The sequence below is a fragment of the Lonchura striata genome, chromosome 10 (genome assembly GCF_046129695.1).
Source record: "Lonchura striata isolate bLonStr1 chromosome 10, bLonStr1.mat, whole genome shotgun sequence".
Taxonomy (NCBI): Eukaryota; Metazoa; Chordata; class Aves; order Passeriformes; family Estrildidae; genus Lonchura; species Lonchura striata.
Window position 1 is genome coordinate 19,622,169 of NC_134612.1, and position 27,696 is coordinate 19,649,864.

At 43.4% G+C, this 27,696-nt stretch overlaps 1 protein-coding gene across 9 annotated transcripts in view; it reads right to left on the reverse strand.

Moving 5' to 3' along the window:
- Window positions 1-12,137: 12,137 nt before the first annotated feature.
- Window positions 12,138-27,696, reverse strand: part of LOC110477604 (uncharacterized) — a 271,546-nt gene continuing 255,987 nt past the window's right edge. For 5 of the 9 annotated variants that reach the window (XM_077785718.1, XM_077785717.1, XM_077785719.1 and 2 more), the window contains 4 exons: window positions 25,348-25,513; window positions 23,974-24,343; window positions 18,137-18,228; window positions 12,138-13,041 (listed from right to left, as the gene is read on the reverse strand). In XM_077785718.1, the coding sequence (XP_077641844.1) occupies window positions 25,409-25,513 (105 nt within the window). In that variant the 3' untranslated portion in view covers window positions 12,138-13,041; window positions 18,137-18,228; window positions 23,974-24,343; window positions 25,348-25,408. Of the gene's footprint in view, window positions 13,042-18,136; window positions 18,229-23,973; window positions 24,344-25,033; window positions 25,514-27,696 lie in introns of those variants that run through there. The other 4 variants (XR_002466610.3, XM_077785722.1, XM_077785724.1 and 1 more) reach the window with 4 other exon arrangements.

Consider the following 27,696-nt stretch of genomic DNA (forward strand, 5'->3'; position numbering starts at 1 on the left):
TAGAGCTAGAGTCACAAATGTTTTTACAACACAGCGATACTCCAGTTTATATCTGTCAGCTGGAATACTTACAGCTTAGTAATTATTAAAATTGTCTGAACTGCAGAGCTACGAGCTGGATGGGGCAGTCTGCCATAAGGTACAGAAACAAGGCACTTGCATTTAATCAGGATCTGTCAGCCACAGTTTTTCTCTGCACCACCACCTCCCACGTTACTTCACCATAAAGGAGAAGTGACATTACTTGGCTTTTACCACCTCTGAGTAGGAAATTTCGGAAGTCTCTCTGCCCTGCTCATAGTTTGCAGCCACAAGTCTTGTAGAAACCTGCAGCTCTTTACCAGGTGGTTGGTTTTGGCTGAAGTCAACCAAAAGCACCAGAATTTGCTGAAAGGAGAGACAGACTGGCAGTATCCTCACCCTGGCCTTAACTGCACAGAACTGCACTCAAAAGCCAACTTGTGGTCAACATAGCACTGACAAAGCCAATCCAGCACCAACAAAAACTCATTGCCCTTTATAGATAAGCACCTAAAAGAAGTGGAATGACTTGAGTACCACTGACCCCAGGAGGAGCACAGAGCAGATCCCAAGGGCATAGACAGGTGAATTGAAAAGAAATTATGAGGTCTAGATCTCACTGACTACACTGATGGCACTTACTGAATACTTACATAAAAACATTTTTTTTAGTCATAAAAGACTTTGGGACCTTTTCCACCCCCTCCAAGTGAGTTATCTAAACTCACTGGCACCGTCTGTTTTATTAATATCAGCAGCTCCTCTTGGAACAGCCCTTCTACTGAAACAATGTGTGCTGCAGAGCTGAGAATACAACTAAAAAAATACAACAGTTTTCCATGCTTCCTTTCATGGCAGGTTTTCCCAGTGCCTCACCAGTTCTCTGGCACACACCTATTGCCAGGTCTGAGGGCACAGCCTGTCCCAGTGGTGGGAAGGACTCATACACAGGAGCCATGCCATGTTGGGGGACACTGTTCTTCATAAATTATATTTGCATTGAAAAATGTTTACCCTCTGTGTGTTCCTCCCCAGGAACAACACAGATGTGGCTTCAGGTTTTTTAAGAGACACTTGGATAAGTGCAAACACATCTCTTTTGTAATCAGCCTGGGCTGACCCTGTTTAGCCTGAGGTCAACGACCAGTGGCATCTGACCTGCCGAAGTTAATGCAGCAGAACAATAGCAGAGGGTTGGCAAGGCCTTATCCTATTACCTTTTTGATACCAAATTAATTGTTTTTCTCCCTCTCAATGATTCTCTGACCTTTCAGCTATATATGTTGCTGGCACAAAGTGATGGATTAAATTTAAGCAAGTACATTTCTTGACATTGTCTCACAGATTTAAAAGTTATTTAGGTCTTCCTTTCAGCACTAAGAGGTTTAAGAATGTGCTTATGATTGCAACCCCATTTAATAGTTAAAGAACACCGCAAATATTAATTAGCTTGGCAGCATCAGGGACAAGAAAACCAAAGAAATGATCACAGCACTTATTACCAAAAAAAAAAAAAATCCACAAGTAATTAAGGGATACAGATGCCCTACAAACCATAGGTAGACAAAGCTAGGTGTCTGGTATGACCTTATTTGGTAGTACTTTATTAATTGGCAAAACCAAAATTGTTACTTGTAGAATTAATGCAATTAGTCAGGCTGATATTTTTCAAATGGAGAAACAATCCTTGATCCTTTGTTAGATGAGGAGAGTGTGCATGGAATAGCTATTGGCTCATATCACAGCTTTGATTCAAGTTTTTACTTCCTTGTTGTTGGACCATTTCACCACATAGAATAAACTCAGGGGACGTGGTACCAACACCATATCAAAAGAATTCAAAAAAATCTCTTCAGAATTTCCCCCACTGTGCATCATAAAAGCAAGGGATCCTGAAAATCTGATTTATTAATCTAAAATTCAAAACATTCAGAGTTGCCTGTAGGTGATGGTGAAGAACCAAGGCACTGAGCCCAGATGCAGGTTCCTTGCTTGGCTCAGCTCTCTGTGGGCAGAGCCGCCCTCCCTGCTCCTCACAACCACAGAGCACAGGTGTCACGTTCTGTCAGGCTGGAACACCCACAGGAGACAAAAATACCTTTCCCTCAGACAATATTTTTCATCTGTGCTAGCTGGCAAGGGCCAAATCGTCAGGCAAACACAACCTGGATCAGTTCCTCTGAACTGTAGAAACCAATAGGAATTTGGGGCTAACTCATTTATGGGTTTTAGGTGTTTTAGAAGGCAATGAAGCCTGGTTCCCACCCTCCTTTAGCCTTCCCCCACCAAAAAAACCAACCACACAGCCATGTCAGTGGAAAGTTTGGTTCACAGCTCCCTTGATCCTCTGCCCAGTCCAGCTATTCTCTAGCTCAAATAACACTACTGCTTCAAGCATATACTTAACTATTGCCAAGAACACTGCCAAAACTTATTTACTGAAGATATTTTTCAAATAAACATGTTAGACTATTTTATTTAATTAGTAGAATATAGAATCTCATAGGTGTTTACTCAAGTTAAAGAAAACACTTCTGCCTGGTTAGATCACCAGGAGCCTGAAGAATTGCATATTTAATCACTGAAAAACATATTAATTAAAGTATTACACGAATTCATTTATTCTGATTTAAGCAGTATTGGATCACAAGAAAAGAAAAAAGGATCAACTGAAAGGAAATGTTACATCAGTGGTACCACTGGGTAGCTTCACTTATTCAGAGTTAAATATTCCCTTAATTCATACTCCAAACTTCAAATACAGATGATTAAGCATATACATTAGCAAGATGAAGAGCAGAGGATTTTACATGACAGCTCTGCCCAAAAGTGACAATAAAACCTGCCTTAGGGAGAAATTGGGAGAGAGGTAGTAAAAGGCTAATCTTGTTATAATGATTTATGGTTTATGGGGAAAAAAAATCATAGTCTAAGCCGTCTTCAATTTTTCCAAAACATTCATACCTGCATTTAAATACTTCAATAAGAACAGAAGCATTCCCCTCTGTTTCCAGGATAACAATGTACTTCATTAATCAGAAACTCACAGGAATACGTTCAGAAAGTGCAGAATTGGACTAATTTGATTTTCAAGACTGATAACAGCAAGATGAATTTCACAAAGATGAGCATGGTTGTCTTCACATTTGGGTGCCTTCCTGGCTGTGGGATAACTCTGCAGACACATTTTAGGCTTCCAGTAACTGTAGTCCAACAGGAACAAGCCCCATGACATTATCCTGAGATATTTTAACTGTAAATAATTTGGAGGGTGTAGAAAACAGATAAAGTCAAATCACTGCTAGAACAAAACCATAAAAAAAAAAAAAAAAAAAAAAAAATACTGTGACCTTTCCCAGGGCAAAGTTATTAGAGCAGCTGGATCAATAAGAGACAAGTCAGAATACTTATTTCAACTACATTTTTCTTTTTGGAGAGTGATAACACCAAGAGCTGCTCAAAAAGGCCAGTCTTAAATACACATCTAGTGCAATTTGCTATATCGCTGAATTAGAATAGTAGGGCTTTGTTTTACATATATAATGGGGAAGCAATACAGGTTAAGGAAAAAAAAAAGGGGGAAAAATGCTGCACTAAGAATATTAATGGAGAAACTGCAGTTAAATTCCAAAAGAAAAAATATACAAGCAAAGATTTACAAGAAGATGCCAAATGTTGCAGGAATTATGACAAGAGAGCTCACACTCCTATCCCTTTTTACCAATGTCTAGGAATAACCAGCACAAAATCTTTGTGCTCAATGCAATTTCATTTCTGGTGTAAAAACCTATGCTTTAAAAGCCTGATGCATTTCATCTAATTCCCCATTATTTGGGTCTAGACATGGTGCAAGTGGTCAACACATGACTTAACAGCTCATACAAATCTCCTCTTAAATAGACTGAGGAATTAATACATAATGCAGGTGGAAAGGACTAATTATTTGCCATAAATAATGAAATTGGTTTGGGAAAAATTTTCAGAAAATTCAAACTAGGAGAGGCAACTGCACTCTACTTTTGAGATGGGTGGTAGTGGCTGTTCAAAGCATTTCTGAAATAAAAAAGCAAAGACTGCACTCAAATGGAGAGTAACTCCATTTGAGACATATCATGTCTGTGGTGCACAGATTAAAAATATTTACCTTATGACTTAGAAAACATCCTTTATAAATTCCACTTATTTCTCATTTTTAAATAACAGAGAGAACAAGAAACTTGCTGGTAAAATCACAGCTTAAAAAAATCAATATCACCACGCTCCTAAATACATTATTTCCTAGACCCTAAGCAAATAAATGTAACAGCTGACAGCTGTACATATCAAGAGTTTAAAGTGACAGCCACGTACTATAAGACATATTTCTCTTCGGGGTTTTGGTTCTTATCCATCAGACTTCTAAGCAAATTCTGTTTCATATTCCAGTAGAGCAAGGCTTTATATTGTGGTCCACTGCTCAGCCATGGATTAACCCAGAGAGGCAGTTGAAGAAACCACAAACTCATGCAGAAAAAACCACAATATTCATCTTTTTTGTCAGAAACATGATGACCACAATATTAATCTTTTGCATCAGCAACATGATGCAAGCTTTTGTCAGCCAGTAAAGCCACCATGGGTAGCATTACTTCCCTCTTTCACTGAGTGAGGCTAAGCAGGGAAAAGACACAGTTCCAGAGAAGAGGAAAAACTTTTTGGTTATACCTCCACCTTGAGCACAGCATAGACGAGCAGAGGAGCTCTGGGAGATCAATCTGGATGCACCTGGCTGGAATGTGCACAAGCATTGCCTGAACAGTTCCTTTGGCAAAGGGAGGTAAACTTAGCAGAGACATTATTATTCTGGTATAAAACAACTAGCAGAGGGAATACATGCTGATACCACCAAGAACCATAACTCCCTTAGTAGATGCTCTTCTGTCAGATCAGTATCAGCTATTATTACTAAAAAGAGCCTGAGCAGGAGAACTTTTTCAGGCTGCCCCTGGCCTGTGGATGATGTGAGGCACAGCACTGCATTCCTCAGCATCTCCAACCATAACAATGGTGAAGCCTTGTCACCAGTGTATCTCTTGAGGATCTCAGAAACGGTTGGGAGACGTTTTATTAAGCTGCACAAAAATTCAGTGAAATTATTCCCTTTTGCAGTTCCATTTTCAAACAGCCATATCTGTTTGGTTCTGTTCATTCATCACTTTGCCAGCACAATAAATTCCCCACAAAATTATTTTGGATGTTTTGGTAAAACAGGTAACTTCATCAACATCATTCACATGATCAAGGGCTGCCATAAGCTTGAGAAAACACCAGACCCCAGGGAAAGCCTGCACAGATGGACTTCACCAGGCACTACCCCAAAACTCCTCCTTCAGCTCACCCAGCCCCCTCCCTGCCAACTTGCCCAGTGCCCTTTTATTAAGACTGCAGCTCATCGAGCATTCAACAGCACAGCTCCTCACATGCCTCAAAATAAGCCAGCACATCAGTGCTCCCCTTTCTCCCTTGCCCTCAGCTTTCAATTAAATTTAGAATTGACTTTGAAAGTACAACCTGATTCTATGTGGTTCAAAATGACCTTGTTACACCTTTCCTTACTTTCCCAAAGAGGGCTCTTGTACTCCAGCTCAGGTTTTAAAGCCTGGAAACAGGAATTTTCTCTAAGCTCCTGTGGCAAACTACAAGTCTCAAGCTGTTTAAAGTCTTTAAAGATACATCCAAAGCTAAAGTGTGCTCTGCAGAGAGAGATCTGGGAGCCCAGGTCCAGGAGCTTTCAGCAAGGTATTTAAAACTTCCTATGAGTCAAATGCTTTTTCTAAGACACAGCAAGTGCTGAGTTCCCACCACACTCAGACAGTGAGTGCAAGCAAGCAGGTGTTATGAATATTCTCAATTACAATCACAGCTGGGATCTATTGCATTATATTAGGGTCTTCACTGCAGAAAATGTTCCTATTTGCAGCCTTAGCTGCAAGTCAGGCCTAAACATTCAACACTGTAAGAATAAAATCCTACCCCTTGTGGTCAAGATGTAATGCCTCAGAGTTATAGGTTCTAACTGAGCCATGCCCATCACTGACCAATGAATTGCACTATTCCTAATTTTTTTTTGTGTATGGGTAGCCCCAGTGCTATGACAGACACAGCAGGAGTGGCTCCAGCTGGGATAATGCCAGAGGTTTTGTCTAGGGCCAGCTGATGTTGCACCTTCCTTGGCAGCTGTCACTACCTGTGGCAAGGGTAGTCCCAAATGTTGCAGTTAAACACCTCATATTTATGAAAAACACATGAAGAAATGACCAAAGCATGGGCATGTGTTTCAACACCCACCGCACCCCACCTGGGCGTGACCTCCCCAAATGCAGTGGGAAAAGTGGTCAAGATCCATGGTTTGATGAGATACTGAGGAGCTGAGACTCCCCATCAAATTCTTCTGCTACAGGACATCTCTGTATAAAGTTAAAAAATAAAGGCTGAGAGACAAGGCTTGATAAAAATGGGGGGGTGTGGCCTGATATTGTCCACTCTGATGTTTCATCTAATTTAGCTGGACGTCAGGAGAACTGCACTGAACTGGCAGAGTTTAAACCAATGCTGAGGATATGGAAAAGTTTTGTACCTACAGCACCATGGCAAATTCCCTCGGCTGGAGACTACTAACACAGGATTTTTTGTGTTTCTGCATCTGCAGATATGCAGGTGATGTAGTTTCTGGTCATGGCCAGAAATGATCTCCTGATAGCCACAGATGTGCTCGCTTCTAAGACTTTGCTTATAGAAGAAAAGAGGTGGGGTTTATTTTTTTCAATGTCATCAAATGCTTGTTTAAACTCCTGATTAAAAAATTCAAGCATCATTTGGGCCACATGAAATGTACCTTACCCATTCTGTGAGGATTTCAGGGTATATTTTTATTCCCTCATTACCATCAGTCTAAAATGTTAAAACTTGTAGAGCACAGCATAATAAAGCAGCTTGAGCCTGAGAGCTCTGCCAAGCATAACATCAAATCTTTCAGAGTGAGGTTAGATAAAGCACCAGATACACAGCAAATTCCTGATTGAAATAAAACACCAAACATTTCTCCTTGGCTGGCAACAGGTGAATTCACAGAAGAGGCTTCCTTATTCACAGAAGTTTCTTTTATAGCAAATTCAAGGGTTTCCCTGCTTCCCAGGAAAATTCCGTCTTGCAATATGTTTAAAATGTTATCAGCTTGGAAAAAAAATAACACTGCTTTAAACTGATGGGAAAGGAGCCCATTGGCTCTAAAGTTACCATCCCCGGGCCGGGCACTCTGTGCTGTTTGGGGCCTTTGTTCAGGCTCAATCAGCCGTCGAAAATCAGCGCTCCCGTCACTGCCCGTGCTGGGCGGGATGACCAGGAGGGTTTCCCGCAGCCAGGACTGGGCGCTAATTACCTGCTCAACCCCCTTGTAAATACCTGTCAGAGGAGGGAGAGCTCAGCTCCCGACTGAGAGGGGATTGGGGCAGCAGGATCTCGCTGGGACTCCCCCTGTGCCCCCCACGGCAAAGACATTACTACAAATAACATCTTCAGCTCGCTCCTTCCTTCCTTCCTTCCTTCCTTCCTTCCATCACCTAGCATGCAAAAATGTGTTTTAAAGATCCTAAAGCTGAAGGTGGGGGAACCACCAGCAAATCCCTGTCTGTATTAGTACCTTTGCAAAGCATAAAAGTCTACAGGTTGTTTTTGCCGAGGATTGACATTCACCGTGTTTGTTATAATCCCTAAACCTGAATAGGATGGGGAAGGTGACTGAGGCTCCCTGGGTCTGCAGTCACTGAAAGGGAAATTTATCTTCCAAACAAATATCCAAGAAATAAATGTGGTGCTCCAGAAGCCTTTATTCTTCTGTCTTGCACCCTCAAAAAAATAACACAAAGATCCTTTGGAAAAAAAAAAAAAAAGATAAATGAAAAAAGTTTTCTGATAACCACTGGAAGTTTTTCCTGTCACAGCAGGGAACGCCATGGGGGAGCGAGAGCCTCTGCCCGTCAGCAACAAACACACAGGGTGGCTTGGCTGGGCTGTGCTCCTCACCCCGACATCAAAATAAGCCTTTCATGGGCTGTTTCCTGGGGAAAGGGTTTATTTTTCCATCCAAACGGGGATGGTGGGAGGCTCAGCCGCAGCCCCCCCGGCCGGGAGCGCAGGTGGGTTCGGTCTGTACGCGGCACTGTGGGACCATGGACCGCTGCTGGCAGCAACCAGGGCAAAAGCAAGGGAAAGGGGAGGCGGGGATGGGGCGGGGGGGACGCTGAAAATTTTGCAGGAGCAAACAATCCTCCCGCGGGCAGCGGTAAATAAAATAACAGCAGCGGGGTGATTTGCAACCATGTAACGGGCTTTTGTCCGGGCCCGTTTCTCGCCGCCGGGAGGGTTTCTGTGTTCCCTCTCCGCAGGGTCCCGATGTTCCCCCTCCGGCTACAAAGGCCGGGGGCTGCGGCCCCTCCCCGGCGCTGCCCCCGCTCTGCCCGGCCCCGCTCCCCATCGCGGCAGCCCGGGGGCTCCGGGGTAGGGCTCTGCCTTTGCGGGGGCTGAAGTGCTGGTGTGGGATTCGCCACCTTTAAAAACAGCTTCTGCTCATCTTTTCAACTATTTTTTTTCCTTCCCAGTTTACATGAAGCCCGTTGGGCATTTTATTCCCTGTTGGAAAGTTAGAAGTATTTATAAGTCTAATTAGAGGCATTTATAAGAGTGATTAGTGTGAAGCATCAGCTGCTGGCGGCATTCTGTGTGTCGCTCTGTGTGTGTGTGTGTGTGTTCACACATGGATGCAACACTGCAGTTTACAATTTGTTTCTGTATCTGAAAGCTGTGAAATGCCCTTAATTCCCCCGGCACCGATGGCAACAGTGGGCATTGGCTGGCTCTGTGCGGTGGCTCAGCACCACACAGGATCACATCTCTGGGGAGGGATTGCATCTCCCTGATGCAGGAGCAAGCGCCTCAGCAAAACAAAACAAAACAAAAAAAAAATTAAATGTACAAAATTAAAAATTTTTTAAAAAGGAAGAAAATTTGCATGTATGTGTTGAAAGATGCTGTTAGACCTGTAGGACAGAAAAACATGGCCCCACTCCAGCCTGCCCACGGGACTGCCTTGCAATCCCTCACCTCACAAGTTGTCTTTCCCTTTTTCTTTTGCTGCTGGTTATTACCTCCATCCTCACCCTCCCTGTACCTGGTTTTGCAGCACAGCTGCAGATGTCTTGGTGGAGAGGCTTCCACAGAATCTGCTTTGGGAGCAAAACCATCAGGAAATGAGCTCCAACTCCAGCGGGGGCTGAGGGGCTGCCGCAGTGTGAGGGGAGCCGGAGACCAGCCCGGCCACAGGGCCTGACCCCAGCGCTGAGCCCCGGGGCCACGGCGTGTTCCTGCCGGGGGACACGGGGATTGTCCTTTGGCACCGGGCATGGCACAGCCGGGGGACACGGGGATTGTCCTCTGGCACCGGGCATGGCACAGCCGGGGGGAACGGGAATTCTCCTCTGGCACTGGGCATGGCACAGCCGGGGGGAACGGGAATTCTCCTCTGGCACCGGGCATGGCACAGCCGGGGGGAACGGGAATTCTCCTCTGGCACCGGGCATGGCACAGCCGGGGGGACACGGGGATTCTCCTCTGGCACCGGGCATGGCACAGCCGGGGGACACGGGGATTGTCCTCTGGCACCGGGCATGGCACAGCCGGGGGGAACGGGAATTCTCCTCTGGCACCGGGCATGGCACAGCCAGGGGGAATGGGAATTCTCCTCTGGCACCGGGCATGGCACAGCCGGGGGGAACGGGAATTCTCCTCTGGCACCGGGCATGGCACAGCCGGGGGGACACGAGGATTCTCCTCTGGCACCGGGCATGGCACAGCCGGAGATGGCTGGCGGAGGGAGGGTGCCTGGGGCAGCACAGGGTGCTTCCAAAACATCCATGCTGCAAACCTCGGTGCTTCCAGCCTAGAGCCACGGCCCTGAGCGTGGGGCAGCCCCACAGGCTGCTCTGGATGCAGTGAGCACCAGCCAAACTCCTCAGCCTGCTGAGAGCACCCCCGGAACCACAGCCCGACCACCAGCCCTGCTGCCGCGAACCGAACTGTCTGACACACTTTTGAGGCAGGTTTAAGCCCTGAGGTGCTGCTCAGGCACAGGACAGAGCACTGTCCCTCTGCTCAGACTCCTGGCACCAGTGTCAGTGTCCCTGTGTCTCCCCAGGCCCAGTGACAGCCCCGCAGGTGCCGTGCCAGCGCTGCTGCCAGCAGAAACACCTCGGGTTAGAGCTGCTCAAAACGTCTCGAGACAGCTCCTATGAGTTCAGGCCCTCCTCGACCAGGGATTTCTTTTTTCCAGTCATCATGTAAACAGAATTAAAAGGTCAGTGCTGCCCCCACATGCTTACAAAAGCTTTTGGTTGGAATGGCTTGAGAAAGATAGGGAGATATGTAGGGAGAACTTTAATAATGTATGTGTTTTGCATACCTGTGGTCTGTTTCCCTGTCACAAAACAAACAAACAAATAAAAACTCTTCCTTGATTTCTGCTTTCAAAAAATTATGTGAAAAATATTTTCAGATCTATCCACATAAATTTCAGAGCTATGTTTGGAGCATTTTCTGCTAAAACAGTCTGTAGTACAGCTCCACTGACACAAGGTTTAACCTGACTTTTTAGTATTTCTTTTTGCAGAGACATTAATAAACTGATGGTCCCCAAAATCACCCTCAAAACAGTCTTTTTTTTTTTTTTTTTTTTTTTTTTTTTTAATTTAGACTCCCTGTCTATGCACATGTAGTCTTATCCTGAGGGCGGACAGAAATTGCTTTTTCATTTTTCCTGTCCATGTCTGTACAGCTACAGAAAACCCCATACAAACTTGAAGGTGAAACACAAAAGATGGGAGTTACAATGAACTCACTTTACTCCAAGTAGTAGCAAGTGGCCATGTGAAGGGATGTACAAAAAAACCAAGCTATTTTTCTGTCTCTGGTCTTTTCAGTAACAGGGAGGTTAAGGTATCCCTCCTGGCAGGGGGTGAGACTCAAATGTCACGCTGAAGAATGACGTTGTGTGTGTCCCTTTAAAAACTTTGAATAGAAACTAGTTTAAATTTGAATCTAAAAAGATAAAGTGAGATAGGTTCAACCTGGAACTGGCTAAAATGTTTCATGTTGCATGTTCATGAGGAAGAAAAAAAAAAAGCCACATTTTCTTTTTTTAATCTAAACGTTGCTTTTGAAAATTTTCAGTGGCAAAATATTAGAAAGCTGCTTTATTTTATAACAACAGACAGTTTCACTTCAGAGTTACAGCAAGAGCCAGACCCTGCAACGGGGCGGAGTTTCAGCTTGGAAATCCCCTGGATTTCTGGCTCAATTTGTCCTTGTGCACAAAAACCAGGCACCACAGCCAATAAATTTGTTTCAAACAAGTGATGTGTACCCAAGCCCACCCTAGATGTGTGGGCAGGAAGGATCAGGCAGGATGTGGGCTGCTGCAGAGCAGCACTGCCCACCCAATCTCCATGGCAATGAGGGTCTCACCAGCTGGGCCAGCCCCAGCAGCCCTGGAGGTGTCCTGGGGTCTCCATGGGCCTGCAGCAGGTGGCAGCCCCAGCCAGGTCCCTGCTGAGCTGGCAGAAAGCCATCCCTTGTTCTGTGGGACAGAGGGAACCATAGGAAGGTGCTGGAAGGGACAAGGGGACAGGGAGTTGCAGGTCCAGGTCTGTGTAGATGTTTTTCGGCAGTCCACACAGGAAAGTTTGCTGCAATAAATTTAATTCAGTCTTCATTTTAGTTTTTGGCAGAAATTCATTTGAACACCTCTACTAAATAAATCTCTCTTCTTGCCCCTGGCTTCTTTAAGCTTTAAATGTCCTGAATAGGAAATCTCCCAACTTGGAATACAGGTACTTCATGGCTTCAGCAGAAAAAAAATAAAACCAAATCACTGAATTCAGATAGTACTGAGACCAGAGGTGGGGTTATATAACAGATCGACTTGGAGTAACAATAACTTACGATCCTGCTTTCCTAATTAGTCTGGCTGCATGGGCACCAAAATCAGAACTGGAAATATGCAAATGTCATGAAACCACACAAAAAAATAATGCAAATGTATTTTAATATTGTCTGATTAGAAATTCCATTTTCAGAAATATAACAAATACAAATGGCATTCTTACTCAGTAAACATTTTCTCTCAGACCATTTGAATCCTCAATGCAGATTTTTAAATACTTTTTCACAAAGAAAATAGGGTAGAAAAAGAATAAAGACTTATAACACATTTAAGAGAAGTCCTGAAATTAATTTCAAAAGGACATGACTTTAGCATAAAAATACATTTGGAGGAAGAGCATTTTTTGTTTGTTTAGCAATCCTCAGATTTTTCCAGCAGGAATGCTGGATGGGCACACTGTGTACCATCCCTCAATTATTTTCAATTAGGTAACAGACATGAAGTTACTTTGGCTTTGTTAAAAACAGCCAGTGGTAGTTCTGAGAAAGGTGTATTAAATGCCAGAAGGAAAATGAGGAGGAAGATGTAAGATGGAGCCTGATCCTGCTAACCCCTGCTCCTCCAAACAATCCTCTTTCTTTTCTACTTACTGTGCAGTCTAAGAACTTCAGGATTAAGTCAGGTCTTAGAACCATAATTCCATTTATTTGTAGAGGCAAACATGCCTTTCGCTTAACATAAATGTTTTTATTTAAAAGGAGGTTGTCAGTTTGAAAGCGTTTTAAATTCACGTTTAGGGGAGGCTTTGTGCAGTTTCACACAGGCCGGGGGATGGGCTGGATCTCGGCAATTCCAGCACCCGGAGCAGAGCTGGGTGAGCAAACACGCCGTGTGTGGATGCAACTGAAAGTTTCATGTTCGCCTGTCACTGAAACTCCTCCTGAGAGCCAGTGTCCCAGCTGTGGTACCAGGACACACAGGGGTGTGCACACAGATGTTCACAATTTGCTGTTTCATTTTATAGCTTTTTTTTCCTCTTGAATTACCTCCTGTAAATAAAGAAGACAGAACAGAATTTGGTTTAATGTTCACAACATTTCTCAAACAGCATTACACAAGTTACCAGAAAAAAAAACCCCAAAATGTTGTAGCAACCTGCAACCTCTTTCTCAAATGTATTAGCAAACAGCTAATTCTGGTTTGTTGCCTGCAAACCTCAGGTCTGAGATTTGTTGCATTTTTAAAGCCTGCATCAGAAGCTTAACCAGAAACAGTCAAATCGCCCTTTTCGAGACATTCTTAGTTAAAGAGCATCATATGTAGTCCCTGCAAAGGACTAAAAATATTCAGCTGTGGTTTTTTGTTTATACATTTCATCCAGCTCAGGAGTGCTGCAAAATAAGTCAGCAGTTGTCATCCCTTTTTTCGAATAATATACTTTCTAAAATGAGAGTTTTTATAATAGTTTGGATTCAGCTAATGTATGAATATCATTGATTCATACATTATTTTTCAAAGACTGGGCTGAGCCATTAAATAACCAAAAATAAGTCATTTTTACCCCCAAACTCAGACTTTTTCTCTTAAAAGAGAAGTAGGGCATATTTTTTTCTCAGTTCAATATGAATCCACTCATTACCCCAATTTCAATTGGCTAGGTATGAAAATCTCTGGATTTACTCAGGTTTTTTCTATGTCTCAAGTGTAAGAAGAGTGTCATGTTACTCATGTTTACCTCTGCCAAACAGCAGCTGGAATATAGCCCCTCCAGGCAGAACACTGTGAAGGTATTAAAGTACTAAATGATTCCCAGGAAATTCGTAAAATGTCCTTTTCTAATGATTCAAGGTATTTTTGTGGAGGCAGATTATTTACTATTTTTAGCTCTTCCCAGTGTCTAGCTTGTCTAATTGCTCCTTGTGCAAGTGCTCTGGCCTGGGGCTATTTTTCAGCTCTAATTGCAAAAGAAAGGATTACATGGCTTTGCTTGTGCTGGAGATGGGGCTCAAACCCTCCAAAAAAAAAAAAAAAAAAACCAAAAACCCTTCACCCCCCAATTTCATAACTACCCAGAACATTCACTCAATTTGCTGGTCTCATCTATAACTTCAAACCTGCTGACAACAGGACTACAGGTAGGTACCTGCTGTGTGCTGTCAGGGAGCAGGGCAGTCTGACCAGTGCTGGAGTTTTCCAATTGATGGTTCTCTCATCTACTTACACAGTGCAGCAATTACCAGAGGTGTTACCTTTGCAATTTTCTTTGAAAAGTCATGGAGAGATTCCCATAAAATGCTCCTTGTTGCAATTCTAGTTGAAAATCCTTGAAATGGCATAGAGAAGTCAGGCTCTATGCTGGGAATGGGCAGTGAGCAGCCAGTTTTGGTTATAAAGCTACCAACTTACCTACCTACCTAAGCCTGGGGAAGGAAAACCAAAATGTCAAGTTATTTTGACTTTGTTCAAAATGCCAAAATGCCACACTGAGAACTACCTAAACTGTACTACCTGAGACAAAAAACACTATTTTGTGCCCAGGTTTAGTTAACACTGCTTTGTGGATGCTCTTCAAGGTGTTTTCATCTCAGTCCACCACGCAACTTTACCAAGCAGCACGCTGGCAGAAGCCCCTCTCATTTCAGAGCTTAAAACTCACAGCACAGCTCCTCCCAGAGAGGAGGGAGATGGATCTTCTCCAGCATAATGAAAAACCTCAAATCTGCAATTTTGCCTTGTGCTTGCATAAAGAGTGCTTGCATTTTGGCCCAAGCCTGAATTTGCCATTAAAGTAGCCCTTGTCTATAGAAATGTTAGGAGACAGCTCAGGCACCATCACAGCCTGGTACGTCCCTGGAAAAAGCAGTCACTGTCATCTCCTGGGAGGGTACAGCACTCCTCCAGAGCAGCAGCTATCTGAAAATAATTTCATTTTCCTGTGATAATACAAACATCAGCACAAAGGCCTGGTCTATGAGAGCAGTTGTGCAACACTCAATAATTTCACATCCTGGTCTGAAATGTTCCACAGGCCGTTGGAAGGTCCAAGGCTGAGATCCAAAAGCACCAATGTATTCACAGCTATGCAAATATTAGAAGTTACTGGTGTCTCAACACGTGCAACATCTTACATTATATTATAGCAGACTCCACTTAAATTCACTGCCTACTAGCTATAAAGATTTACCAGAACTTGTGTAAAAAAATAGAACAGATTAAGCCAAATGATTTTTCAGTTATAACTCATTTGAGGATCGTTTGAAGATTTTACCTCTTGGGAGATAGAGGTTCCTAAAAGTTCCAGCGGGCTCTAAGTCACTAACACTTCTGAGACACTCTGTCCTTGTGCATGCCCTGATAGCCCTGCATTTGCTCCCTGCCTTATGCTTGCTCTGCAGCCCATGTGATGCTTTGTTTATCCACTGCACAAGCAGATCATGCACCAGCCATTCCCAGCAGAGTGACTGGGAGTCCACGGCTTTCTTATGCCTGAGTCTGCAAACACTGGGCACTGATGTGTTCCCCTCCTTCCCACTCAGCTCCCCTCTGTGTTTTGGGCTCAAAGTGAAACTATCCCAGACTCAGGGACCTCGAGAGAGCAGGACTTGGGAAACTCCAGGAGAGACACTGAGGGCACGAGCGTATTATCAGAAAGAATTTGAGTGCTCCCAGCAGCCCAGCAGCAAATTAGAAAGTTTTGGCTCCCAAGAATGAGTTGTGTTGTTTGTTCCTGCACACTGCAGCTGCTCGTCCCTCTCCCTTCCCACCCCCCTCCTTTGGGTGGTTTATTACACACAAGCTACTAATGAATGGGAGCCGCTGTTTTACAGTACACCACACTTACAGGACTTATCTCTAGGCCTACCACAGATTTGACTGATCAACAGCAGGGCACCACCATCATAATTCTTCCTAGAAACAGGAGGATAAAAAGGGGTTTGTTGGAGGTTGGCTGTGTCTGCAGAGAATCCTGCCTGCAGGGCCTGCTGATGCCATCACTCGCTGCTATGGTCTTTGGCCTAATAAGGTACAGAAACAAAGATTGTTCACTTGTTCAAGAATACTAAAGTACCCAAGTGATGGAAAGTGGAGGCAGCAGGGCACACATCCAAGTGGGATTAAGGCCACAAGTGCAACGTTACAGGGCTGACTGGGTGGCAGAGGGAATATCTGCCTCTGAAGGAAAAAAAAATGCAGTTCAAACATAATTTATAACATGTCACTCACAGTCAGAGGTGGCTGTCATTAAGAGTTAAATGCTGCATTGTGTTCAATGTATTCCGATAAGAATTCTCTAAGCTGCTTATATGTTATCATAACTCATGAATAAGTGGAGCGTGGGCAGGGGAAGGGGGAGAGGCTCTCTGGGGCAGGATGGGACCCAGATTGGGAGGCAGAAATGCTGGAGCAGAGCTGGGCTGCTGGGTCCTCAGTGTGGGGTACCCTCAGCCTGCACATTCCAAGGACTCCACAGTGAGTCTGCCAAGCCCATGGGACTTGTCAGGGTCCAGACTCTGTTTGGACACATCCACCTTCTTTGCTTTTACACACTTCTCCAGTTAGGGAGCCAGGCAGTAACACCTGGAGGAGAGGATCTAAAATGGTGTGTTCAGGTTCACCTGGTCTACACAGTAAGGCTCTATAATGGCTTAAGAGCTGGAGCTGGAGGAGAAAAACATGGGCAATGTTGTAGCCAAGCACAAAGCCCCTAAGTTAATACTGCTTATTGGAAATGGAACTGGGAACCCAACAGAAGAGCAGCAAAACAGCTTCTTTATGGACAATATTAAATTCCTCTGACTGACTTGGCAGTTTGGAAGCAGCAGGATTGTTTTCTCTAGCTTAAGGAAACCCAGCAACAGACCCCACTGAAGTTCAAGCAGCTAGATCAGGCCCAATACTACTAAACTTTCCAGGCTTATCAGGGAAATTTTTCTCTGCAACTTTTTCCCTACTTCATTTTGGGTGTAGAGGGAAAAATCCGTGTGGAATAAGAGTTAGAATCATATGAGCCCACTCATTTTCAGAGAATTAATCATAGGAGCCTGCTCATTTGCACAGCTCACTTAGTGCAAATAGCCACTGTAATTCTCAGTTAGAAGCATTTCTCTGGTGCAGCTCATTCAGAAAGCAGCAGTTTGTTTACTCACTGGCTTGGGCTACCTGGATCACGTTACACCTGCTGGGGCTGTTGGTAATGTGGGAGGTTGATTTTAAGCTGGTACTGTTGCTTTTATAAAGCCTTTAATGTTGTAGGCTGTGGCTATGTTCAAGATCTCACCCATCAAGCCAAGGCTTAAGGGACTTTGGGCTGTGACATCCCAGTCCTCTATTCCCCTGTCACTCAAGTCAACAACCACAACTTTGCTGTGGTAGGTGTGGGTCAAATATTTCAGTCCCTGACCTGTGCCTGGTCTGACTAAAGATCCAAGGTCTCTGATTTGCCCACACCACAGAAACAATGCAGCAAGTACCCGCTTTTCTGAGTACCAAGTACAAGTATCTGACCTGCTGCCTCAGTGCTGTCCTCACCTGTGTTGGAAAGCCAGAGGGTTGGCCACAGTGAGCTCTTGATATCCAGAGATGGCTGCAGGACACTGCAGGTGCAGGGGTGCATGGTGTGTGTGCAGGCACAACAATGCTGCAGTGCATTCATGTTTCTGCCTTTACAGCTCTGAGGAGCTGATAACCACAGCCCTCTGTCCCTGCAGAGAGCAGACAGTTCCCTGCAGCCACCTCTCTCCAAGGGGAAGGAGAAGATGACTCAGGAATCCCATCCACCCATTCCTCCCCCCAGCCATGGCAGCATCTGGAGCCACCCACACATGGGAGGTGAACCCACAGAAACGTTTTTGTGGGTGGGTGTCCCCAGGGGGATGTGCTTGGCTGCTGTGAAGCTTTAAGAGCGCAAGTCCAAATCCGTTTGTCTGGGTGCAAGTCACAGTAAACAATCAGTAGAACTTGTCAGAAGAAAAGTTAAAATAGATGTAACTGATGTGTGAAGGCGTGTTTTACCCAGCTCTGCTGGATGTGTGAGTAGAGGCAGGTAGTACATTAACTATGCAGCTCAGAGACTATTAAGGCTTGCAGAGGAACAATTAGTGCAGAATTTGCATTTTATGAAATTGAACCTTTTATAAAACTTACAGCACAGCTAATGACAGAGATTTCTTCAAATAAGTATTTCCTTCTAATCTTTGTCATGTGGGGTTTGTAGCATCTTGCCAGGATATGAGAACCTAAAAATGTAAAAGGCAATTTTTCAGTAAAAATTAAACCCACTGGTTTATCTTTACCATCTGTGTGAAGTGTAAACAGAGATAATAAATAAATAAATACTGAAAAATACATTTGTTTTAAATAAATGTGAACAAAGGGTTTGACACATTTTGCAGTATGTAATGCTGCTTTTAAAACGTGATTTCAACCATCTGACACATTCAATTAAATACAGAGAACTCTCCAGGTTGTATTTGTATTCTGGAAGAGCAGCTACAAAAGAAAGTGTAAGTGCAGCAAATCATTCTGAAAATAAACTGATTCAAACAGAGAATGAGTTCTCCCTGAAAGGCTGCAGCACCACTGCCTTTGTAGTATTACCTGAAAAAGCTGCAAGTATCTTATTTTTCCCTATAAAACAGATCCACTTTGGGATGGGCAGACTGACAGTTTGATCTACATTCCAGGAAACCATGAGAGGAAAAAAAAAATCACTTCTAGGAGCACAAATTTTCAGTAAGCACAAATTTTCTTTTTTCTCCAATATTTGGGGAAATTCCTAATGTAGTTCATAGTCTTTAATTAAAAAAAAAAAAAAAAGAAAGAAAAAAAAAAACCAAACCTGCAGCAATAAATGATGGAAGAAAACCAAATCCCTTTTCCAAGCAGTGACACTGCCACTTTAATAGTTTCCCACTGTACTTGGGGTTAGTTGCCAGAGAAGCCTTGTTCAGCCTATTTGGGGGCCCCATGAAATGCTGCAAGCGTTACTGAAATGAGCACTTGTCTTTTGTTGAGCTGCATGCTAGCACCATACAGTGCTGAGCTGATAAATCCACTTTTTCTAACACAAGCATTTTTCAAACAAAACTACCATGAGACTGATGAGTAATGCCAGCTTGCCAAAAAAAAAAAAAAAAAAAAAGACACACACCCCTCCCAGGCACTGCTGACACTGACAGCTGTTAAATTCACATATTCACAAAATGAGATGGGTTACATAACTGGAAATTACAAGAGCGACTCACCAGCAAGAGGAACTGCAAAGCAAGGCATGGCTGGGGCTCAGGAAGGAATAGATCCCACATTTCCATGTGCACTGTCCCACTGAAGGCCAGGGTAAAGCTGTGCCTTGAGCACACAAAGGTCACTGGGCACTCCTCACCCTGCATCATCAGGCTGCTTGTGGTTTGTTCAGCACTGGGATTTTTTTTCAGCAAAGTGAAGATGTGGGACTCAGATTCAGTCAAAGAAAGAAACTGAGAGCTTATAGCCAGGCAGACGCCTGGGAAAGAGCTGGAGAAGAATGTAAATAATTCTTTATCTCTCTTGTTTTTCACATTGTTTATAGTTAAGTTCTGTCACTGTGCATCAAGCACTCTGCACCAATGCTGTGGGTTGTTTTTACTTCAGAACCAATGGATTTGGTCCTTGTGGAGCTCTGTATAAAAGAGCAGTGTATTTTGAATAAATTGGAGTTTTACTCTCAACAGCCTTCTGATCTGGACTTCTGATCATATCTCTTCATTCCCATCCTGCCTCAACAGCAACATGAAGATGCATGTGGAAAAAGGATATATTAGTTCTGCTATGTATGTTATAACACAAGGGTAGCTTAAAATCCCAAATGTCACATTTTGCAAAGCACGATGCAAAAACAGTGACTCTAAAAGGCTTATTGGCAAATCTTGAGCAGCTGAGAGGGCAGTGGCGGTGGTGAAGTGCTGGGTAGAGTTAGGTTTGACAAAACCTAGGTAGCTTTTAATTTGCATCAAATTTTTCACATATATAAGCACTTTGCAAAGATGTTGTTTCTATCATTCTCATTGCATGGCAATAGAGCTGAGCTCTGGATAAGATTTGGAATCTTGGCTGGCAGGACAGGACAGGACAGGAAGGCCGTGACACACCCCAACACCACATCACCTGCCTTTATTTCAGTATCTGTTTCTAAATAGGTTTGAAAACTTTGACAAAAGCACCTGGTTCTGGAAGGGCCATGGAGCAGATGAAGGAGGAAAGGCACCATTAAGGGCTCCTGAGGAATGACAGGCTGTGGAGCTGGTGGAACAGCTCAGGAGAAGGAGCAGTGAGGGAAGATATCAATGTCTGCACTAACTACCAGGCCCTCATGTGTTGCTGAGGTTGCCAGGAAAGAGGGGCTAATCTGGACATAAATCAAAGCAGAAAACAATGGATGTCTTTATGAATAGCCATAATAAAAAAAAAAAAAATCCAGTAATTAAACCACCATTAACATCAAGCTAAATTTTATACATTCAAAATTATTTATGCTTCAATTTTTTCTCCTCATGGCTGAATTCATTCTTCTTACATAGTAAGAGGGGTTTTGTTGTTATAAAAAAATGCACCTAAAAGCTTTTTGTTATAAGCAAGTTTATCAAACAAGAAATGAAGATGAAATGACAACTAAATGCATAAAAGTTCCATATACTTTATCATGTTATCTATAATAAACTAGGCTAATGCAAAATCAAGATGCACAGACAAATCAGGAGGAAAAAAAAAGGAACACAGAAATGAATGCTTTGAGAGTGATGCCACCTAAGCTGGTGTGTAGGTACAGTCTGCTGCGTAGGAGAGCAGTGAAAGCATAAACAGAATACTAGATGTGCATTAAGCCACAAACAGAAATAGCTGGGAACAATGGCAAAGTCTGGTTGCTCTTGGAACATTAATGTAAGGAAACATCCTTATAAAAGATGAGACAATAGCAGGTCTATAAATGACAGCCCCATAGGCAGGGAAGGATTAAGAACTTCCTATAGTTCCTGAAGTATCAGCCTATATTGTAACCCTTCCACAAAGGCTGCCATAAGTGCTTTCTCTGAATTAGTCCACCCAGAATAGGAAAAAGCATCAGAATTATTTGACTTTTCCTCTGGACACCAGCCACACACTCTCAAGGCAGAGAGGAAGAAGTAAAAGCAGACGGAAGCTCAGCTCTTGTTTAGGACCTTTTGCCAGCACACCTGTAAGCCCCAGTGCTCATTTGCCCCTCCCTGTAAGTCCCAGTGCTCGTTTGCCCTCCCTGTAAACCCCAGGGCTCATTTGCCCTCCCTGTAAGTAAGTCCCAGTGCTCATTTGCCCTCCCTGCTTCCTCCAGAACCCAGAGACCTCTGGCAGCCCTGATCCAGGCCATGGCAACGTGCTGCTCTCTGAAGCTGAGCTTCTCTGTCTCTGCAGAGCACTGGCAATGCAGGCTTTGGACACAAGCAAACACAAACTAGGCTGAGGCTTCAGTCCCCATTTGTCACTTTTATTTTCTTTGTTTTATATTGAAGTAGGGTTTTTTGTTGTTTTGTTTGTTTGCATGAGTAATAAAAACCATTTATTTAACTGAGCATATGTTTAATTTGAAAACATTAACAAAATACCTCCCAACACCTTATGGCCCATGACCTAGGACATATTCCTGTACAGCAAGAATTCCCTGAGCTTTCAGGTAGCAGATTACCCTCAGACCTCAGATTTTCTTGAAAACTGCCACATACTCTACTAATAAAAATTTAAATTGAAGACTATGGACATTATTATTTAATACAATTCCACAGATCAGCCACAGTGAACTTTCAAAGGCCACAGGGGTTATCAGTGGTCCATAGGACAGGGGCTGGGAACAACAAGAGGCTTTGGTGATTCTGCTGGTTTGTCTCTAAGGCAGCACAAAGCCCATTCACTTTGGTGAAACTCAAAGACACTGCACTCCAGGGAGTTTTCCAAAAAGTCAAATGAAGCTGTGTAAGCATGATGGGGAAGAAGAATTGTCCACTGCAGCTGCTGCTAACATAGCACCTCCAAATGCTTGGGTGTGGATGAACTGAACAATGTGAAGAGGTACAAAACATGCAAGACCAGGACCTGTTCCGAGTGACATTTGTAGATTTGCAGTTGATTATAAATTCAATAGGATCTATAGAAGTCAATGCTAAAGAATTTTCAGCAAGTTAAAGTTCTTGAGATCTCCTTCTGGTTGCCTCTGCCACCTATTCCTCATTCCAAGCTGGAGGCTTTAGGGAAAATTTGGGGCAATTCTGGTCCAAAAGCTCCAGTGGAATAGTTCTATCTGTTTTCTGAAATGATCCCCTGTTTATCAGTAGAACTTGGTCCTTGAGTGATGGCAATACAAAGCAGACGTAAGTATATATTTTTTTAAATGCTAAAAATGACACAGATGCTTTTGAAAATATTAAAGATTCACCATCCAACTATTTACAATCCTATTTTTAATTTTTGTTTTCTGAAAAACAAGGAAATATTCTGATTCTCACCAAGGGCTGTAAGTTTCATCTTACCAAACTCAATCACAGAAGTCCTGAATCAACATGCTTCCTAACGAGAATAAATTCTTTTCAGCAGAGGTCTGTTAAAAATGACCACCAAAACCCAACTATTATTAGTATTCAGGGTAGAGTTAAATAGTGTCACCATGGATACCTGAATGTCCAGGTGCAGGCCTTAAATAATTTCATGGCAAAATTCAGCCACATTTCTTAGTCCTGGTCTTCAAACCTGCTCTCACCAGAACAGATTATGATGATCCTATAAGAGGCAGGACCTTGGCCAAAAGACCATGGGTTTTTGGGTGCTTTCTGCAGAGTAAGGTGCTACTGCAAGTAAAAGTTAGACATTCTTGCTGTTGCAACCTGTGGGACCTCTCAGCAGTACAATGATGTTCAGCAGAGCTCAGATGCTCTTCCTGAACTGTATTTTATGGCCCCATCTCTGTGCAGCTCCTCCAGCCTTGGGGGAACTGCTCAACTGGGAAGGGGCCGGGAAGAAAAATGTCAGAGACAGGCCCTGCCAAGCACGAGAAGTGTCTGGGCAAGGTTCTCACTGTACAAGTTTTCTAAGACTGAGAACAAATATTAAAGCTATTTTCTTCCTTCAGAGCAGTTTTAAAGTCACTTAAAGTCTAATAGTACTTTCCACCTCAGGAACTGGACTTTGCTCCTCAGTGTAGTTCCACTTACTCATCCAACAACTACCAATTACTCATGTGAGCAATGCACGAGGTTTTGTAGCTGTGGGAATAAAACACAAGAGCAAATCCACTTGCTCAGAAGGGCAAGTTTCTAGATTCAATAACAAAATCAGAACTCTGCAACAGCCCCTCCCTCCCCTATACGATTTGTTGCCTAAAATCTTAAGGGAAAAAATATCATGTTCTCTATGAATATGATCTTAGCAAGATCAATTTGTTTTCTATAAAAATGTGTAATAAGTTTTGTAGCTTTTCTATCTGTACTGCAAACCAGTAAATGAAAACTCTGTGAAACTCTCACACTTTAATTTCACACTATTCTTAATGTTGCCTAATTTCCCAGTTTAAAAATAAGATTACAAGGATTAAGAGACTTTTGAACCTAAAAAGAATGCACATATTAGGGAAATTACTACCTAAAATAAATAGCCTACTTTAATAACCAGTTTCCTAGCTTTATGATATTAAGGAGAAAAACACTTCACAGACATCTAGCTTAACACATGTCAGCCAGCTTCGTTTACAAGTTCAAAATCCAGAGGTAGATAAAATATTAATTTGGTTTGGAATACGCAAAGTGCCAATTTTTCATATATTAATGCACTGAAGCACTTGACGAAATGTTATTATAAAAGGAAAAAATAGTTGCCAGAAGGGTTTATTTAAGGAATGGTTACTGCAAATAAAAACTTTCAACTGAAAAGGATTTTTAAAATTGTTTTTTAATATGCTTTTAATGACCTCTACTCCTCATACCTACCTCCTTGCTTCCCAAACTGTTTGTACTGTCCCCAATAACACTCAGTGGAAAGCTGTCGTTCCTGGCTAAATCCTTACTTAGGTTGGATGCTATGCCTCCGTTAGACAGGGTCACAAGGTCACAATCGATTTTGGAGGCCACCTGGAGAGTCCAGGCCGTGAACTGACTCAAAAAATTTATATCAGAGCTGGAATGGTCCACCTCCCAGGGCTCAGCCTGCGTTAACACCCCAACCGCAGGATGGAGCCTGCCAGGCCCAGCTCAGAGAGAGGCCAGAGTTGTTGACCCCGTTAGCTGACCTCTTCAAACTTCAGGAGAATTTTTCTGGCAGTTACCACGGTGACTGGGCACTCCAAGCTTATCCTTCTTACTGAAAAAAAAAAAAAAAAAAAAAAAAAGACGAAAAATTAAGAAGAAAAAAAAAACGTTAAAACCTACCTTGTAGGGATGTCTATCAAGAATCAAACACGTAAAAGTTTTAATTGTTTGCTTCTCTCTTGGACTGCTCTGGCTCTAACTGGTGCATCCAATGTGAACATCAAGAAAACAGTTTGGCTAAAAACATTTCAACTTGAAGAAATAATGCTCAGTGGATTTAACAAGAAGCATTTCTAATATCTGCTGGTGATCACAAGTGACACACTAAGAGGTTTATTGTGAAATAATGTTTATTTTTCTTTCTGTATCTTTCTCCAAATTGCTACCATTTTTCATTGAATTGAGAAAAAGCTGAGACAAGGTTCAGGGAAAGAATTCCATGCTGTCTTCTGGGATTTTTCCTTCTAAAAACTATCTGCTTGCTGAAACATTAAGTATGCAACAATTCATTGCTTTAGTCTCTCAGAAGAGACTGCATAACCTATTTAATGTAGCATGAAATATTATTTAAGAGAAAAAAGCAAAAAAAAACCCCAAAAGTTGTCAGACATCATTAGTGCTGGTTTTTTCAGGCACTTTGAGCACTAATCACTTCACACATAAAATTTAGCAGGTAAGCAAGGTCTCATGATGCTGACAGAAAACACTTGAAACACATCAAGGGATCACAGAGCGTGCTAAGTAAACAAGAAAACAAAGTGCACTCTTCATTTCTGGAAAAAAGAAGGGGAAAACTGGTGCTTCTTAATTTCAGGGCAATCACATATTACATACAAAGCTTTTATGTAAATTTTCCTCATGCTCCTCTACTTGAAATAGCATCTTGCAAAAGGGAGCACTGAAGAGTACACTGCATTATAGCTGGAAAAATCCTACTTAAGGGCTCCTGATGGCAAACTGTCAATCAGTATTCCCCGCTTGTTATGAACTGCTCATTTCTTGAGTACAGCTAAACAGAGGTTTAATGATTCAAACTTTAATGGCATTTTGTCTCACACATGGTTCTGAAGTATCTTCTGTTGTTTGAAGAGTTAAATATGGATATTCAAGCTGCTGCTCAGCCACTGCTCTGCTCCTCCTGGGCTTCTCCCCTGGCAGTGCTGGGATGGCAGAGGGGACCGAGCTGCTGAGTCGCCTCTCGTGGGAGGAGATCACACAGACCCTATGGATACAGAAATAAAGCAGGCAGTTTGGGTGTGCAAAGCAAAAAGCACAGGACTGATCTTTTGTTCCAGACTTACTTTTCATTTCTGCTGGAAGGATGAGAAAAAGGCAATCCAGTGTACGTGCGTTAGCTAACATTAAAAAAAAGTGAATGCAGTACAGGACTCTTTTTCCTTTCAAAACTGGTTCAATTTCTTTGAAATATCATATGCCTCAATGCTAAATAGATACATAGACACTTAATAATATTATTTAGCAATAGTGAATTAAACATTAAAACAATTTAAATTAAAAACACTTTAAGATTGTTTCCCTGTTATTAAGGATGTGTTAGAAAAAGGTTAACCCTCTCATTAGGAGATGGATTTTTTCGTTTGTGTTTTTGTTATGGCTACACATGATGGTTTTATACTTTCTCTTTTTTTCTCAGCATGAAATAATGTAAATTGAAGCAATCAGGTAACTGATCAATAGGCTAGTGGGAAGAAAAAAATGTTTGTTAAATTCTATTTCTTTTCTTTCTTTTTGAACAACACTGTATATATAAGCATGTGCCTTTCAATGAGATACCATGATTTATGAAGTCATGCTCAGGGCTAGCCAGGTTGTTGACTCAGATTAGACCTATGATGCCAGCTCATTCCCTGGTGACAAACACTGACTGTCCTTCCCACAGCCAGGCACCCCTGGCAGCCTTATGAAAAGAGCTTGTGGTTGGCACAGCACTGAGCAGGAAATGAGGTCCTCTCCGGTTTGGGACAGAGATGACTGGAGCTACAGAAAGCTGTAAAGCAAAATCAGCATCTCCTGAGTCACAGACTCTAAGCTCTGGTGGGCCCCGCAGTTCCCAGGGTGACCTGGCCACCAGCGCTGCCTCTCCCGCACCCCTGCCAGCCCTGCTGCCAGGGGAGCAGCCTGCCCACTCTGGAGTGCCATGGCATGGGACTGGTTTCATGTGGGAGGGGGGAACAGGGGGCACACCGCCCCCCAAAATGCCCATGTGCCCCAGCCTGGTGCTCAGCACCCACCTCAGGGAATCCCTTTCTCCTGTATCCCTACCAAAGAAATTTTTGGCACACTGTGTGGTGTTTTTCAATATCACAAGGCTTTTATGTCAGCCTATAGCTTGGGGATCTCTGTGTGGCCTACCCTCCTCCAGGAATTTCACATATAAATCACTGGAAAGCAGGAAATCCTTCAGTCCTGTAGGAAGCTGTTTACCATGTTTGCTTCAGCACAGACAGCTGCAGACCACAGAGCATCTTGCCTTGTAGGTACCACTGCAACCTGGACTTGAAATAGAGGAACTTAGCCCCCTTCTTCTGAGATCTCTGAGCCAGAAAGTGAGCTCCTGGAACGGGGTTAGAAACTCCTGCTAAATTCATGGAGTAGAACTCCCTGGTCTTCTCTGTGTAACACTTTCACTCTGAATTCCCTCAATGCCATTGAAACAATAATATTTAGACCATTTGGGGCTGAGATTATTGCTTTAATAAATTGGGTTTTTATTGGTTCATTGTGGCAAATAAGCCCCCGATTGATTTTGCTCCTAATCAGCATGGAGAATGCATTCCGCTGTAATTAAATCCCGTGTAACTGGGCACTCTGTGTTCGCTTGTCTCTTAGCTTGCAGTGGCATGAGCTACAGCACATCAAACGCTATCCCCGCCACGATAGGCACCCTGCCAGCCCGCGGAACGATGATGCTCGCCTTCAGCGTGCTCACAGCGTGGATGGCTGGAGCGCGTTTGGAGCAGCGGGCAGCGCTTGTGAGGCGTAGGAAACTTATGAGAGGAGGAAGATGGCCAGGGATAAGGTCTTTTCTCTCGAGGAAGGTTTGACCCCCCTCTCTGAAAACACTGCGAGAGAGGCGGTGGCTGCCGACCCGCCCGATTTCCACAGGTCCCCGCAGCCCCGGCCGGCTCCGCTGCCGCTGCCGGGGGCTCCGGCCGGGGCAGCCGGGTCCCCTCGGGAGCGCGGCCGGGCTGCCAGGCGGGCAGTTTTGAAGAGTCGATCTTCATAATACAAATCCCCCGGCTTCGCCTCCCCGCCAGCGGCGCGAGCCAGCTTTTTAATTGAATCCCGGGGATTTGGCCGCAGCAGAGAGCCCCGGTTCGGGCCCCAGCGCCGTGGGTTCCCCCTCCCGAGAGCGGGACCGTCTCTTGAGGGCTGATCCCTCGC